Source organism: Pithys albifrons, chromosome 2, assembly GCF_047495875.1.
Source record: "Pithys albifrons albifrons isolate INPA30051 chromosome 2, PitAlb_v1, whole genome shotgun sequence".
NCBI classification, from domain to species: Eukaryota; Metazoa; Chordata; class Aves; order Passeriformes; family Thamnophilidae; genus Pithys; species Pithys albifrons.
The window spans coordinates 7,829,571-7,842,686 of record NC_092459.1 but is presented as its reverse complement, the minus strand read 5'-3'; the positions used below and the strand labels follow the sequence as shown (position 1 = coordinate 7,842,686).

The following is a 13,116-nucleotide window of genomic DNA, read 5'->3' as shown; positions in this document are numbered from 1 at the left end:
CTAGGAGGCAATGGGGCAGATTCTTAAAACAGGATTTCTTACATTTCTGCAAAGGGTATTCTTTAGGTTTTTTTCAAGGCAATAAAAAGCATAATTCAGTTTATCTTTTAAGTCATTTAAATTAAGGGAAAAATACAATTTTTAAAATGTTACATATGAAAGTTTCCAGTTACATAGGTCTTCAGTGAATCATAGTGGCCTCTATCTACTACAAGGTCATTTTAGAAGCACTTCTAAATATTCAATGTTAAGCATCCTAAATCCCTTTTAAGATTTCAAAAGCAATTTAGAAAATTAACTTCCAAATGCTTATGGATCTGATCCTTTTTCCCTAGCACAAGGATACTTAGGAAGGAAACAGCTTGGGTTTAAAACAAAAATGAATGTGGCTCTGACTTGATCACACTGCCTTTGGAGCGAAGCAATCTATTTTTGGTCTATACCTAAAGAGGTGAGAGATCTACACAAGCATTAGAAATTTTGTTTGAAATTATGAAGTTATTTTGAAGTGATTAAAATTGCCTTGCAAGTTCTCTTTAGTCAGTATATTTTAGCCTTTTCTGCCAAGACTCTTGTGTGCTCTCTTGCACAAACACACCTTGAGTACTGTGTTCAGTTCTGGGCCCCTCAGTTCAGAAAGGATATTGAGGTGCTGGAGCGAGTCCAGAGAAGAGCAACAAGGCTGGTGAAGGGACTGGAGCACAAGCCCTATGGGGAGAGGCTGAGGGAGCTGGGGTTGTTTAGCCTGGAGAAGAGGAGGCTCAGAGGTGACCTCATCACTGTCTAGAACTACCTGAAGGGAAGTTATAGCCAGGTGGGGATTGATCTCTTCTCCCAGGCACTCAGCAATAGGACAAGGGGGCACGGGCTTAAGCTCTGCCAGGGGAAATTTAAGTTGGATATCAGAAAAAAATTCTTTACAGAGAGAGTAATCAGGCATTGGAATGGGCTGCCCAGAGAGATGGTGGATTCACCATCCCTAGAGATTTTTGAACAGATTGGACGTGGCGCTGAGTGCCATGATCTGGTAAATGGACTAGAGTTGGACCAAGGGTTGGACTCGATGATCTTGGAGGTCTTTTCCAACCCAATCGATTCTATGATTCTGTGATTCTATTCTAAAGCAGGAAGCCAGTAGAACGCCAGTAGCTGTTAAGTAGAAACCAGACTTGCTAGAAGCATTGCCATTAGCTACAGCTTGTAATAATGGAAAATTATTATTGGATGAACAAAGTTTCCAGACATTAGAAGGACAGGAAAATAGAAAGAAGCCATAGAGATAAAAAGTTTCAGGTTATAACATAATTTTGTCAACACCTGTCATGATCACAGGAAGGTTATGTTTGGTTCATCTACTGAAACAAAGATATTTTCATATATACAAGCATAGGAGAGCTTTACCAGCACAGTCTCTCAGAGCAATCTGATGACTGTCTATAATTAGTAATAAAGAAATGGTTAAACAATAAATAACCACTAAAATTAATGGGTTTTATTAAATTGAAATTAGTACATCATTATTATAGAATGATAGATTTCGTATAATTAGTGTTTTCACAAATTTTAGTGCTTTATTTTTAAATTAGATACTTGTGTTTAGAAGCAGATCTATAACTCACCTGGAGTTGCAGTTCAGTGACAGCTGATAGGCACGACAGTTCAGGACATAGCTCTGCACTGCAGCCACACTAGGGAGACTGTATCTCTGAATAGTGCCAGATTCTCTTCCCTGGGGAAAGGTGATCCTGGCTTAGCAAGAGAACTTTTCCATCAGTAAACTCTTTAAAAGGGTTTTATTTATATGCTATCTTAGACAAAAGAGCTTTTGGATAAGTTACAGAGTATAAGAGGGAATATCATCATCCTAAAAATTCTGAATTCTGCTATTTAAACAAGATATTTTAAGATGCTACACTCGACAGATCTGCTTAAATCAGGGATGTTAAAATAAACAGTTCCAGTCTACATACAGCCCACTGAACAGGACCTATGAACCTCCAGACAGGGTCTACATACAAAAAAGAACAGTTAAAAGATCCTTGTCCCGTGCTAGTAAATCCCCTCAAAGAGTGCAATATGACAGCATCAGCCCAGGTCTGAAAGCAGGACGGGTCTGCTCATGCAGGGCTGACTGCACACTAAAAAAACTCACCAGTGACTTCAAGATCTGAGCCAGTTTTAAAAGGAAATGCTGTAAAATACGCAGGTTATTCACAGGCTTGAGTAACAGGAAACAAATCTAAGTACCAATGTGCTTTATTTTGCTGAATGACACATCCATTCCCTGTGTGGAGACACTATTAGGCCAACAGTCTGAAGAGAGTTTGACATCCCTGGACTGAAATGATCATTGCCACTACTTTCTCATGGTGTTTCCATAGACTGAACAACATATCCAGCTTGGTTTACCTACTATTCAACTCTTATGCTGGAAATAAGTCACATTAAACTTTAAGGTAGTCCAAACTTCATTCCTTATTTTCTGGTTTGGTTGCCCCAAAGCCACCCCTAAGATCCTCAGCATCAATCACCATCTTTGATTTTTTCACCTCTGCATAGTCTATAAACTAAAAAGCAGATTTGGTCAGAAGTGTTAGAAAATCTAACCACTGTAATACGGATTCAGCTTCAGCGCATTTATCCAGATTTGGTCTCAAAGGCACTTCTTCTCATTCCCTTGTTTTTAACTGAAGTCACTATTAATTACTGTCTGAATTTCATTTTCTTATTCTTCAAGCACAAACAGAATCCCATAGTTACCTACTAACCATCACCCTTTTCCCATTCATGCTTTTTCTCATGACCCATTGATTTGGTAAAATACAGCAAAAGATATAACAAACAACAACAACAAAAACCCCCCAACAGATCGAGTAGAAACTGGGAAAACATCAAGGTCTTTTTTGGAAGGAAGATAACATGAAGAAATAGTGTTCTTTTTCTTTCTTTGTTCTACTCAGTTATTAATTTGTATATAACATACTACCACACATACCATTAATATGTAAATAGGCAAACTTTGCAAATCTTCGTGTCTAGAACACACAGCCTAGAAAAGACTTCTCAGAACTCAGATTACAGAATTAAGTCCTGACTTTTTACTTTATCAAACCCTATGTGTAAGTATCAACTCAGGCAACTAGTCTTAAATTGTAAGTACTTAGTGAGTTACCCTCCTGAGGAAAGAATCCAGGTTAACAGAAGAGATTTTGGCTGTTTAAATTCTGAATTCAGAAATGCTTGGAAATGATGATTGCCTATGACATTTTGCAAGAGAATCTCATGCCTACAAGCACAAGAAGCAATTACGAGTTGTTCTAATCTTGTAACTTACCACAAGTAGTATCTTATCAGATGCTGTTATTGCACAAATTGGATCTCTTGTTGCCTGAAAGTATACAAGTGATATCAGCATCAGTTTTACTGCAAAGGGTAAGAATGCCTGCTAAAAAACTAAAAGGGTTTTATTTAAATATACAAGAATGTTGCTAAGTATCCCCATGAAAAGGGGCTATCAAACCTTGCCAGCATAGAGTATATGGATGGGTTTATGATATTAGCAGCCTTTGTTATGGGAATCATGACAATAATATTAACAGCTTCCATTCTTCTCCTGCTCCTCCTCCAAAAAAAGAAAAAGAAATCCCAAATATAACAGGTGTTTAACAGAAAACACAGGAAGACAGTTATCTCTGATTTGTGAGATTCCTAATTAATTTCATATATATTTGTAGATACAGCCAGCACTCACATACACACATAAAGTGAAAATGACCAAAAATACTCGGAAAGATTACAAGGGCTACTGAGTTTCAAACAAGCTTAGATTTTTTTGAAGTAAGGGAGCTGCTTCTGGCAATGAAGACAGCAGGTATCTACATACTGCACCCCAAAATAATTTTTCCATGTTCCCTACAGTTTGCTGTATATTTCCAGCAATACATAATGACACAGTAACAGCACTAACCAGAGGGAAGAAATATAACAGGTATGTAAAAAAGGTAAGAAGTAAAAGAAAGTTTAGGTACAACCAACTTCTGCTGACAAAGATCCATGCAAATAAATAAAGCAATGCTAACTAGTACTGTTTCAAGCTGTTTATTGTGACACCACAATAAACTAGTTAAAAACATCACTTACTTCAATAGCTCTGTTGTAATCAAGGTGTCCATCTCTAGATCCTGAAGAGGTGTCATCAATATGATAGATCCTGTAGAAAAAAAGCAAGCCCAAAGAGAGGATCATCTTTGGTAGCATAGATGTATACCCAATCCTTGGAGAAGAAACCACTGGAATCTGAGAAGTGAGTAAAAGCTATGCCTGTTCCTGTGTTCCCATAGTATTCCCTTTGATAAACCTGCTTTCCATTGGTATAAAGGTATGGTGATTGCTTTCACTTTCACAGCCACTGATGGTCCATTCCCACATGATCTGTGCATTTTAATTTTGCAACAAGTTCCTTTAAACTATCAACCACCTTCAAACATGATCCTCTCCACACTTATGAAGAGCTTCCCCTTCACAGCCACAAAATGTATGTATTACTGTATTATTCAATACTTCATCATAGCTTCTTTTTGCCTTAAAAAGTAGCACTGGGAAAGATTTTAGAATGCTAAAATTGTCATTAAGGCTGAATTACAACTATTTACTTTTTTTCCCTATATTTCTACCAAATTTACAATCTTGTTCAAGGCTAGGACACTCAGGTCCTACAACAATGTATGTTATTACACCATGTACAAATAATTATTATTATAGACATATGGTGACAGGAGATGGTAGATTTATAGGAAGATTTTACAGCATGTCTATGGAAAGAACACACAAAATAACACAAAAGAAAACCATAACAAAGTTGCAAGCTTGTGGGGGTGACAGAAAAGTTAATGCCACAAGTGAGCACCTGGGAAGGAAATATTCTGGAGGCAGAATGATGTTGACTTTGGCTTGTTTAGTTTGAGAGGATAAAAGTCCATACAGGATTAGTTGTCAAAGCCACAGTCAGGCACAAGTGTATTAAGAGAGGAACCAGCTGGACAGACTATGTTCTTACAGGCACTGACACATGAGAAGCAGTTAAAGTTATCAGAGGGAATATGGCTGCCTGGAAACCAAGAGCATGGAGGAGAAAAAGGGAGGGGTAAAAAGGCATCAAGTCACACAGTTCCTTAAGGGAAGCATGCAGAGAGCAAATGGAGACACTGAACAGGAACTAATGTGAAAAAGTCAAAGAGATTTGGATAACAAGCACACATTTGTTATGAAAACTAGTAGTTAATCTTACAAGCCTACAAGTCAACAAATCTGACTGGAAAAATGAGAAGACGAGTTTATATTTTAGGCATGGGAGAATCCACCTTTATCAATGACACCAGAGCAAAGGAAGAAAAATGACAAAGCCTGAAGACAAACCTTTCTCTGCCTTCTTTCCTGGTCCGTGCTACCTGATTGATTTCCATTGCTGTGAGCTTCTTGGCCACACGATACTGCCAGATGTAAAACGCTTCTCTGGAAGCTGCTATCACATGTGTTTTGGTCATCGTGACAAACAACGGCTCTGTTATGAAACCCAAAGGGTTGCAAAATTAGAGTGGCAAGCACTGGAGAAGATGCTAATTTGTAAATGTTTTCCAAGATGGATGAAACTGTATTTCCCTATGTTAAAGGCAAAAATCAACAAAACCACCACACACACACACAACCTAGCAGCAGTTTTCATTAACTGCTAAGAAGTTTCACAGGGGCCTTGGGGCCTTGTCCAGAAGAACAGAGAAATTCTTTACGAGTTCTGATTTTAAAATTAACACTTTTATCCCTATAATTTCAACAAATTTCCATGCATTAATGCAGAAAACTTCAAATACATACAGGCAAACTTTAAGATTAATGACCAGTCCAGGAACATCTTGAGTCTCTTTAACTAGATCTATAAAATATGTGCATATCTGACATATTTGTATTTATCCAAATATAATTAAAAGGAGGGCTACTCAAAATTTGAAAATCTAGATGAGATTCTTCGCTTAGCACCACTTTAAAACAGTTCATACATTTTAAGTTAGACAAGACCTAGAAATGCTGCTTGTATCTTAGTTAACAGCTGGGCCAAATACCCCTTCTTTAAGTGAATGGCAGAAAATTAAATATTTAGCAGAGTGTATGCTTGGTCTTACTTTATTACAGCCAAAGATTACACTGTAGGAATACAGGGTATCTTCTTTACTTCAGCCCTAAGCCCACTTAAGAGTATGTGCATAAATTGAGTATCTCATTCCTGCTGTCCATGCTCAGTGAACAAAAAAAATAACAAAAACAAACAAAAAAATGCACTCAAACCATTACAGTATTCTTTATAATACACTATCTTGGCTATATTGAGGCTTTTTTCCCTTTTTCAATCTTTCATCTTTCTGAAAACCAGTGAATGCACATAAGAAGGCATAGAAAAATGAAGAAACCCGGTAAATAAATCCCCTGATGTCGTCAAATTCTGAAAGTAAAACATTCTGCTACCAAAAAACCCCAAGCAAATTCAAAAGAATTGTATAGCCCAGTCTGGTAGGGGAACAATGAGTCAATACAGATAACATGATGTGAGCACAAAATACAATTCTTTTACCGTGAATCTTTTTTTTTCTTCCTGTGTTTTAGCACAGAACAGAACTCTGGAGGGAGCTATAAGCCTGCCAGAAAGGAGAGCAGTGCTACAAGAGACAGATGGGGGAAGATTGGTTGAACAGATTTTATTTCTTTGAAACCAAGAGGATTATATAAGCTACCCGATGGCTGCAGAATACTTTTTAGTAAAAATGTAAGTACTGGGTAAGAAGGCTTAGTGATGATGCTTAACATGTGAGCAGCACAGTTGTTTACATTATATGCAACTCAGTGTATTTCATGTTCTTATAACACATTCAATAATTAGTCACATCCAAACTGAAGGATACAGTCTCCTTTTTCATCAACAGCATTAATAAATTCTATGTATTTGCTCTATTCTTTTATTAACGTGCAGCCATATGTGCTGTAAAAACCATGCTTTTATCCTTTAAAAATGAAATATCACAATCACCTGACCTGTGAGGGAATAAAGTTTGCTCAAATCACTAAATTTTTGTATTAAGCCACATATTTGGACTCAACTTAGTCATTTAAGCACTTGTAGTTCAGCTCAATGCTAAACCAGCCCCACATCTGAAAGCCATGGACATTCCTCACACTCACCCACTGGACCTACAGCTTCTACAGAGCCTAAACTTACTCATTTGTGCACAGCTTGTAATACCCCAAATCTGGAAATAGGATGTTCACATAAGCTCTGTTGTGATCCACAAACAAGATGGCAAAGCATCCATGCTTTATCCAGGGGAATGCAATCAGTTAGGCATTTTATAAACATGCCTAAGACTTAAACTGACTGTGACTGTCAAAAAACACACACACACCAACCCATGACACATTTCCCTGCCACTTCTTTTATATCAGCTCTGGCAGGAGCTTGACCACAGAGTAAGTTGGATCAGTTCACTCATCTAACGTACCTCAAAATTAAATAAATAAAAGATTAGTTTAAGTTGGATTAAAGGAAAATCACAAATTCTGGAGCAGGCAGGAATGAGCAGCCAGCATGAAGGGCAGAGCCTTCCCTTCTTTGCAACAGCAGGCTCAACGATGACTGGATTTAAGCCAAATGTGAAATTGCAGGGAGAGGGATACTCAACACACAGACACAATCATCAGGATGAGACCCATTCAAAATCACATCTGGAAGAGCAGTATCCACATGTGGGAAGTGAGGACTTAAAAAAACTGCCTGTATAACTTAATTGCATAAAAGTATGATGTGATTTTTCTCTAGAATTGCTTCAGCATTTTATACTGGTCTGCCATTGAACAAGAAAACAGAAAAGTATAAACAGAAAAATCTGTAGAAAAAGAAATTAAAATCCTAGTGTAGACTGGACACTATGAAACACTTCTTTACAGAGAAGGTAGCCAGCCACACACTGGAACAGGCTTCCTAGAGACGTGGTCAGTTCCCCAAGCCTGTCAGTGTTTAAAAGGCATTTGGACAATGCCCTTAGCAAAATGCTTTTGGTCAGCCCTGGCGTGGTCTTGAACTGGATGGTCACTGTCAGTCCCCTCCAACTGAAAGTATTCTAGTCCATCTTCTCACTGCAGAGCCTTCCACACTGAGCTACACTCTGCTCCCAAAATGTTCTCCTTCTTGACTGCATAACAGCATAGATTCAACACGAGAGAAAGATGCCCCCAGCCACCCCAAATTTGGGCTGTTGCTGGGACAAAGAAGGAAGAAATGGGATTATTCCTTTCCTAGGAAAGGAAAGATGCTCATTTCAATCCCCTCAGGCTGAAGAAGATCTAGATTTTGAGGCAGCTGGTTTAACTACTTAGTTTCCTTTAGTGAAGGAAAGTATTATCATCTTATACAGCAGTGTTGGTCATAGCAGCCAGTGCTGCTCACTTGAGCATCAGTGCCCTTCACAGAATCTGTGCTCTGACTATTAAGCAGACAGAAATGCAACCACCTGAAGTCCAAAGGAGGCAAGAGATTTGGACAGTCCTCTGCTCAGCACTTCCACTGCATAGCAGCTTTCTATGCTAAATGTGGACTTATGAGATCTAGCTCTTCCTGCTGATTCTGCAGAAAGCCAGGTTTAGTATTAAGACAATACTTAATTTTCAGACCTTGAAAATATGTATGAAAAACATTTAAACAGGTGTCCTACTTTTCAGTGATCAAATACTGAAAAGTATTAAACAACTCCAACATGTGAAACAACTGCCCTTTAATTTTTTTCTGGACCTTCTTTCTCTTCTCACCTCATTTCTCTTCACTGTTCTTTCATAAAACCTCCTCCCTGAAGGAAAGAAACTTTACTTCTTAGATATCCAGGAAATCTCAACTAACCTTCTACAATGTCTGCATTTCATCCACACACACTCCATTTCACTTCAAAACTGTTAGAAAACACCTGCTTTCATGTCTAATCTTCTTGTAAAAATAGTAAATGGAAAACAAACTTAATGCATGACTCCATTACTGTGCTACATGAAAAAGCTGAGACACTTTCTAGTATAAAAAATAGGATACACAAACACAAGAAAGGCAAGTCATCCCACCTAAATCTGATGGAAAGGAAACAATTTGACAGACAGACACAATACTAAACTCTTGTTTTCATACAAGTCTGATACAGGCTGTTCCTGAGAAACTGGAACAAATTTGGTATAATCAAGAAAATCTACCTAATTTTAGAGCTTGACTCAAATGTCTCTAGAAGTGTTGGCTCACAAATAGAAGAAAATGTCAGACAGCAGCTGGGACAACTGAACTGCATGTGGGACAACTCATGAACAACCACAGTTTATAGAACACAAAGAAATACTCAAAAACAGTTATAATTTACATTAAAAGGTTCAACTTTAAGTAACAGCAATGCAAGTACTGTTTCACATGTCGCTCAGTCACCCTTCTTAAGGCATCCAGGAGAGAGGCAAGACACCTGGGCATGACTCCAGCTCTCTACCTTTAATCCACCTGTATGTTGGTGAGGTTGTTGTGTGAGTTTCACTGGGCACGGGCAAACACTTGAGATAACTCAACACTTCACTGTGTCAGTGCTTCTAAGCACACATAAGAAGATGATATAATCCAGCCTGAGTGACCTTTTCTTAACAGATACCATCTGTTGTGTTTCCATTAAAGAGATATTATATAACAAGATATTTAACTTTCTGTAGTTTATATTTAGTTATTCATCAAAGGACTTTGACAAAAAGCCTGTGAGCCTGTGAAATAAGCAGAGAAGAAACTGTGTTGGTTAATTTTTGTACCAGAGTAGGATGGAATGCAATAATGCCAGACAATGAAGAAAAGATTAATTTATGGGCTAGCAAACATGAGCTATTGTGAAGAACCTCAAGCACAAAGCACAGGAAGCACAGGAAGAAAAATGCCTTTGGACAAAATAAAAAGCAATACCAGGAACAGCCTGAGAGTTTAACTATCCATCAATGTCTAAAGAAAGCTGAAGTGATGGCCCTTCATCAGATAATGACTGATTAATCCTTTTTTGTCATCGTTAGCAGAGGCATTAGAAAACTAATGACATAATTAAAAATTCAACAGAATATAGGAAATAAGCACTTCTTCTTTTGAGCCTTTTTTGAACTACTGGCTTAGAGCCCAACAATGTAAGATTTGCATCTCCTGGGGGTGAATCAAACATTGCACAATGTCACAATTCATTAGGAGATTAATAGCACTTTGTTGAAACATTATAAAATGTTATAAATTGACAATTCGTACAATTTGTGCCTTAACACACATTCTCAGATGCATTATTCAAATACTCTGTCAGCTACTTAGCATCCTTAAATGAGCAATCTTGTTTCTCTACTATCAATTTCCTGCCGGGACAAAGCCCAAGAGGCTTCGCCTAAGAGGCCTGCAAGGCACCAAAGCCTCAAGGAGGAATAAACCCTTTATGCTCAGTAGAGCACCGGGTGATTGCTGTTCCAGCAAAGGCCAGTATGTTAAAAAACAAAGGTGGTGTGTGTTCAAATTGCAGTAATTATAGACAGTCAAAAAACATAGTTTAGACTCATGGCAGTGAAGAGCACCCAGTCAAGAACAGGTAGGAGCACACATATCAAGTGGGCTGTCGAGGACATCCTACAGCTTGGGAAATAATTTTTCATAAGCATTTATGAAAATCAATAAAGTAACAATATAAGTTTATTTAAGCCACTCTGAAAGATGGCACTTAGAAGACTGAAACGAGTAGAAGAGTTCGAAATAAAAGTTACCAAAGCAAATTATTTTATGAACAGAACTTAATGAAACAATTTATTCCTTTACTAGAAGAAAATAACTTGAAAGACTGTAATAGTAGAAAGGAGAGGAATAAAAAGAATTTAACAAACATAATACATTCATAAGTCAATAATACTCCTCCAGTTATCATGAGCAACAAATATGTTAATTTTACTTTTGTACTGTTATATCTTAAATTATTAATGATTACTCTGACCTAAAAATTGATTTAATGCTGACTTTTCTCAATTATAAACAGGACAAAAAGATAATGATTTTGTTAGGAAATTATGTACCTATGGAATCTTAAATGAACTTTTGGAAAAGTCTTTTGTCCTTAAGGTTTTACAAGGTCTTCTCTCTCTATTGACCTCAGCAAGACCAGACAGCTGCTTAAGTTCAACATGCTGTCAAACTGAAACAATTACACTTCCTTCTGCCAAGAAGCCCCAACTGTGATAAACAGCATGATATACTGTACAGCAAGACCATGATTATGTACAGCTGTCAACCCCTCACACAAACTGACCTTATGATATAAATATTTCAAATTGTTCTGTAAAGCTGTATCTTCAAAAATTACAATAAAGGGAAAGTAACTCTGATGAAACCAGCACAATGTGTTCCAAAACTGTTGTATTTAAAGGAGTTTGCTTTTCACCTTCAATCCCTTCTGTAAGTTTAGTAGGCAAGTTTTAAACGAGTCATACAGGATGCATATATTGAAAAAAAAAAGGTTGAATCTTTGGCTGTGTTTGCTAAACAGCAATGAAAGACTTGTTTGTAATCCTTGAACTACTGAGGCTACACAAATTTTTCAGGATTCAAAAATGCAAATATTCTCAACCTCTGGTATGTGCCCTTCTGTGAGGCTGAAGTCTATAATGCCCAGTGTTTTCACAAGTGAACTCACATTAGGGAAGAGCTTTGCAAATCTACTGGTCCTCTGACATTGGAGGAAACAGCAGGAGACTGCAGAAAGCTCAGTTGTGCTAAAGGAAGAGAGACTTTTCCCAGATCATTTCATCTCTTCAGCACAATTCAAACACAGTTGGAATAACAGCAGCATTTTTTAATTAAATAGCATTTCTTTCTAACTGCTTTCAGTCACTGGAGAAGATTCTTTTCTTGTGTACAGGCAGCTGTAGGAGATGGGTCATAATGGGGGAATCATAAAGAAATGAATACCTTTGTTCATAATATAAATAAAACTATCACAGATATATTCAGAGAGCTCACATAAACAGAACAGTAGAAAAATGCAAAGCAAAGAGTTTACATGCAGAGGTAGAAGTGTCCATGTAAAGCTAATTTTGACTGTCTGAGTGGGATTCATTTCACCTAATTTTAGACGTCTCTGACAGAGACGAGCTGGCTGCCCTGGGCTTTTGTACCCAGAGGAGAGGAAAAAGACCCCATTATGGATGATTCACTGAACATATTTTAGATGTCAACTGTAAAAATGAGACAAACTACTCCCTCTAAGTCCCTGAATTGTCCTCCCACCTGCCAATTATGTCCCGGAAACTTGTGGGCACACACAGTGTATGGAGACAGGACAGGGGGGACACAACAGACACGCAACTCACACCACTATCACACCCACCACATCATCACCCTTCAGTGCTCAGGTTTGGGGTTTAGGCTTTTTTTTTCAGCAGGTGGAATGTTTTTTGGTGGGGTTGGTTGGTTGGGGTTTTTTTTCCCCCTCCATCCATTACAAAATTCTTGGTATTGAATTTCCTGGACACTTCATTCCTTAAGATTCTGAAATGCCACCCCTGTTGTGAAAGGCAGCAAATGAACACAAACTGAAGTTACAAGACTAAAAACTTCCACAATATTTCATAGACATTCCATAGGACAAAGTAATCAAATTCATCAGCACAATATACTTTTCATTTTAATTATGATCTACAATATAAGACATGAATTTCACCATAAATGCATATATATATATATATATATATATATGCAGCAAGAAATCAACTGAGATATATATATATATATCTCAGTTGATTTCTTGCTGCTATCACTGAAAAACTGAACATTAGCAAATGACACAGACTTACAAACGTGGTTAATATATAATAAAGAATAAAAATGTTTAGAAGCACTGTTTAAGGAAAAAAATAACCTTTATTATCTCAACTATTTCTAGTTTTTGGTTGATTTGTTTTTCCCTACCTAAATTCCTCAGTGAGTTGTTGTTAATTCCTTGTCTAATAGTTCTTCACCTTACTTACCTTAACATTTCTATCTAAGCAAAACTT

The 13,116-nt window shown here is 37.4% G+C and overlaps 1 protein-coding gene across 2 annotated transcripts in view; it reads right to left on the bottom strand.

The window, feature by feature from the left end:
- WDR35 (WD repeat domain 35) overlaps positions 1-13,116 on the bottom strand; it is a 46,186-nt gene that overhangs the window by 14,349 nt on the left and 18,721 nt on the right. For both annotated transcript variants that reach the window (XM_071548297.1, XM_071548298.1), the window contains 4 exons: positions 5,416-5,560; positions 4,141-4,210; positions 3,335-3,388; positions 1,620-1,729 (listed from right to left, as the gene is read on the bottom strand). In XM_071548297.1, coding sequence (XP_071404398.1) covers positions 1,620-1,729; positions 3,335-3,388; positions 4,141-4,210; positions 5,416-5,560 — 379 coding nt within the window. The remainder of the gene's footprint in view (positions 1-1,619; positions 1,730-3,334; positions 3,389-4,140; positions 4,211-5,415; positions 5,561-13,116) is intronic.